At 48.3% G+C, this 4,419-nt stretch overlaps 1 protein-coding gene across 2 annotated transcripts in view; it reads left to right on the forward strand.

Annotated features, from left to right (window-relative positions):
* The first annotated feature begins 4,225 nt into the window (after positions 1-4,225).
* LRRK2 (leucine rich repeat kinase 2) overlaps positions 4,226-4,419 on the forward strand; it is a 106,659-nt gene continuing 106,465 nt past the window's right edge. The window contains exon 1 of one of the 2 annotated variants that reach the window (XM_019543535.1): positions 4,226-4,402. In XM_019543535.1, the coding sequence (XP_019399080.1) occupies positions 4,270-4,402 (133 nt within the window). In that variant the 5' untranslated portion in view covers positions 4,226-4,269. The remainder of the gene's footprint in view (positions 4,403-4,419) is intronic. The other variant, XM_019543536.1, reaches the window with a different exon arrangement.

The following is a 4,419-nucleotide window of genomic DNA, read 5'->3' on the forward strand; positions in this document are numbered from 1 at the left end:
TTATGTCAAGTGACCATGCATACATGACTCCGACCTTCCCTTAGTTGTGTTCTATCCCTCACAGATGACATCTGAGTTGTGCTATAGTCCAGCTTGAGGCTGAGCCCAACTTGACACACTGATAGGCCTCATACTGCCCTGTTCTGAGCCTCACACAACACCCCCCTCTCACTGGGGCCTCTACCACTCTGCCCGCTCTCACCAGGCCTCTTGCACGCTTGCTCCTCACTGAGCCACATGCACCCTCACCTGTTCCCTGAAGCAGATACCGTAGGCCATTAGTCTTGTTTCTACACTCCTTGACCAGTCGGCGTGCAGCCTTTTGGGCCTCTCTCATGACCCACACCTGAACGGTGGCCAGGCAATTCAGCAAACACTGCACTGACTTTACCCCTAGCCCATTACTTGGTAATTCAACCCACAGGTTCCACAACTGGAGCCAATTACTCACCCCTTCTACTCGCGGCTCCCTCTGAGTCGGCGCACTCAGCGCCAGGTCCACTTGTGGCCTCACGCACCCAAAACCTCACCTGAGCCTCACCACTCACCCCATCTCCCTGGGGCCTCAATACCCTCACAGGCATGCCTGGCACTACTCCTCTTATTAGACTCAGGTGGCTCCAGTTGGGCATGTCTGACCCCACTATTCTCCACAGTCTTTGACCCCTATGGACTCAGGTGCCATTCCCATGGGTATGCCTGGCCCTGCTCCCCTCTGATCTTAATAACTCACTAAAATAGGGAGGGGATGGGGTTTTTAGGCACCCCTCGTCACCTTTCACCAGAAAGGTAACTGGCCTGGCATTTCTGGGGGACTGTCCCACCACAGCCAGTCCAACCAAGCCGCCCTTCCCAGCAGAGTGCAGTTTTCAGTCATACCCAAGACCACGAGCCTCCTGCCATCCCCAATAGCTCCTGACCTTAACTCCAAGATGTTCGATGAGCAGCAGCGTAGCTGGGTGTTGTTGCTCCCTCAGCTGCTGGCAGCAAACTGCTGCCCCAGCCCTGAGAGCCAGGATCTTAAAATGGCTGCCTCACCGGGGCTGGCCTCCACCTGTCTGCTGCCTGCTCTCCTCAGACACCAAAAATGCTCTGCCACCCACCTTCCCCCTTAAAATGGTTCCTGGGGGAGACTTTCCCTGGTGTTTACAAAGAAGTCTCACTCAGAGCCTGCAACAGCCCTTAAGTGGTGAGTGTCCCATTGGTGCTCCACCACAACTACATTACACAAGTACAAACTGCGCATCACTGTGAAACTGAGCAATAAATGGTAAATATTAGCATAATCTCATAAAACATCACATGACAATAGGTTGAAGATCAACAGCATGATAGAGTGAAGCAGTGAAATTGAGATACCTACATTTGTTGCTTGAGGGTAGTCAGGAGCCTCTGACTGAAGTGGATCTATTTCTATTAAATTGACTGTGTCATTATGGGTGCTTGCACTAGTCCAGATGAAAAGGCACTCAACTAGTTTCTAAAAATGAATCACTGTTCCATGCTTAAATTACCCCAGGTTCATGGTTTGTCTTCTAGACCTTTGAAGGGAGATAAGATCGTTCATTATGGCCAAATGTAGTCATAGTATATGGTCTATAATTAAGAAATGGTACAAAAGTTTCTTTGAACGAGTCTTACAGTCGAGAAAGTACCAGCACTACAACAAAAGCTGACAGCCCTGAGACTGGCTAGCTACTAAGTATTTGCAATAACCAGAGATCCGAATGCAGTTCAGAATGCTTGTCACTCAAAATAACCAACCTTTTTAATAAAGGAGACTTCCCTGAACAGACTGCCCAAGAGCCAAGCATTAAGAAAAAAAATCAAGTAAGATAGCTTCAAAACAGCCAGATATTTTCAGCTTTTGTTGTTATTGTTCAAAATGACTAAAACATTAAAAACCAGAGATAAGTTTGCTGAAGTTATTCATTTCCTCCCTCTTTATTTAGCACTGTTCTGTGGGAGCTAATGTTCATTTGATGACAACTTACGAATTTAACTTCTAGCAATTTAGTGATAGCTGCCAGCAGTTTAAGTTTGCACCTTGCAAGAGCAGCGAAAAATGCCAAAAATAAGGCAGTTAGAGGTTAAAAAGTTATAGACAGTATATATAACATTTAGCTTTTCTACTATTAATATTGCTCCATCTTGCCTTAAAATAGTTTGCTAATCATGGCAAAAATATTCCCATTTCTTATTCTTGCAAGCCACGCTTTAGGAATGATTTGATGTTTAGTGGCAGCTGTTATAACTATTATGAAAACACATCAGGTTGTGTATTTGAAATTCGTTAGATCAATTTGATTAAAATATTGTAATTTTAATTTCCTTAAAGGTGTTTACGTAGGCACAAAGGAAGTGTGCACTGATTTATAACCAGATAGATACATTAAGGCTAGAAAATTTGCTTTGATTTGAAATTTGCTTTTTCAGATGGCCTACCATAAGAGGTTATCAGTATTTTCCTTACTGAATTGACCAGTTGTTTTGTGAGTTTCTATAATTAGATATAATCAAGTGGAAGCTATTTTTCTTCTGTGCAAAAGCTCTACAACCCCAGTTTGGGAAACCAGATCACACAGACTTAGCTCTCCAAAATACATGTCAGCAAGATGAAGGAGCACACCACTCTCCACCTCTTCCAAGCACCCTTATTTAGTGAGACGGGTTCTATTCACCCTTTTTACTACCATGAGGCCCTCCAAGTCATGTTAGTTGAAGAAAAATCACCACCTGGTCCCCAACAGCCACACAGGGAGGTAAACAGGTCACAGCCCAGGCTTGCTCCTCCCTTCAAAGGGGTTTGTTACCTTGGCTGCATGGTTCCCAGGTTTGCTTTCTTACCCCGCCCCCCCTTAAGAACCTCTGTACTAGCTTAGGCTAAGGATCAACTTAGGTATCCCATACGTTGACAGCGGCAAATAATGGATGTTTTAGAGAAACTAAAAGAACCAGGGAATTTGTAGAATTCTATCTGCGATCATACCATTTTGGTTAGCAGCAGCATAATAACATTTTGACTTTGAATATTATATGCAATAGCCCCCTATAAACTTGTCTGCCATAACCTAACACCTAACTCAGTTGTATTACTGGCTTGAACATCCCGGGACAATGAATTCCACAATTTAAAATTATACATTGCGTAAAGAAGTATTTTTGTTTTAGGTGACTCCTAGCATTGGATGTGGGTTAAGAAATAAAGCTGTGTAGAAGGATATTTTCATTGGTCAGGGATGAAGAATGCAAGTGGTTGGGGAGGATCACTTTAGATTCTTCCTCCCACTTTAGGGACGAGGGGAAGGGTTGTACTTTCTCATTATTATTTTATTGTCTCTGTAGCTCTTTCCCTTTTGTCATGAGCCACCCCAAGACTGTGTGAAAAGGTGTCACATGTACACAAGGATTGCTAGATTTAAGACAGTTCCACCAATTTTTTTTTTCATTCCATGGATTTTTCTAGATGGCTGTTTCCCCCCACAAGCCTTTTAAGCTTCTCCTTATATGGAAGCCTTTCCACAGGCCTGATTTAGCTTTCTTGCCCCTACTCTCTTCCTTCGCTAGTTGCAGCGTAGGAAAGTTCACCATGGACTTTCTAGTGACACAGCAGCACCTCCGCTTCATTCCCTTTCCTAGCAGCACTTCCTATCCTGTTTGCCTTGTCAGCTGGACGCTCACAGCAGCAGCCTGTCCTTGGAGACCCACCAATGACCTTCAATCCATCTCTGGGGACAGGGAACCCACAATTTAGTCCCATCCCTGTGGGCAGCCAGGCCCGTGGGGTTGCTCAGTGCAGTTTTATCTGCACTTCCGTGGGTTTGTAAGTCTTTCTGGAACTCTCTGCCTGGGTCTGCCTGCAGCTGGGACTCGCTCCTCCCCTCCTCATGGCGAATGCCCAGGCCCCCTCCCTACTCAACAGACTACAGGGCCCCGCACCGCCTCACGCCGGGGCTGGGACAGCGACACAGCGTCCTGCACGCTGCCCTCTCGCTCAATGCCCTGAGAAACGGTCGGACGGGTGAGGAGACACCCCCACCCCCCTTGCGCCGACCTCCTCTGCCTAAGGCGCAGTACTAGCTGAGCCCCGCGGAGCCCTCCCTTATAGGGACGGGGGCGGGCCCGCAGGACCAGCACCGCCACCGGATTGGACTGCGCGGCTGTCAGTGGCACCGCCCCCGAGGATGGAGCCGCGGCAGCACCGCCTACAGGCGGTCGGGGATAGTGCCGGCCCCGCCCGGGCGGGACAGAGGCGGGCGGTGCGGGGAGATGGCCGAGTCGCAGGACGAGGCGGCCCTCGCCAAGCTGCTCGTGCGGCTACAGCACGTGCGGGACGGGCAGCGCCTGGACACGCTCGTGCAGACGCTGCGGGACGTGCTGGCGCTGGCGGCGCTGCCCAACGGTGAGACCCCCTCCCCC

This window comes from Crocodylus porosus, unplaced genomic scaffold (genome assembly GCF_001723895.1).
Source record: "Crocodylus porosus isolate Cpor-Errol unplaced genomic scaffold, CroPor_comp1, whole genome shotgun sequence".
Lineage (NCBI taxonomy): Eukaryota > Metazoa > Chordata > Crocodylia > Crocodylidae > Crocodylus > Crocodylus porosus.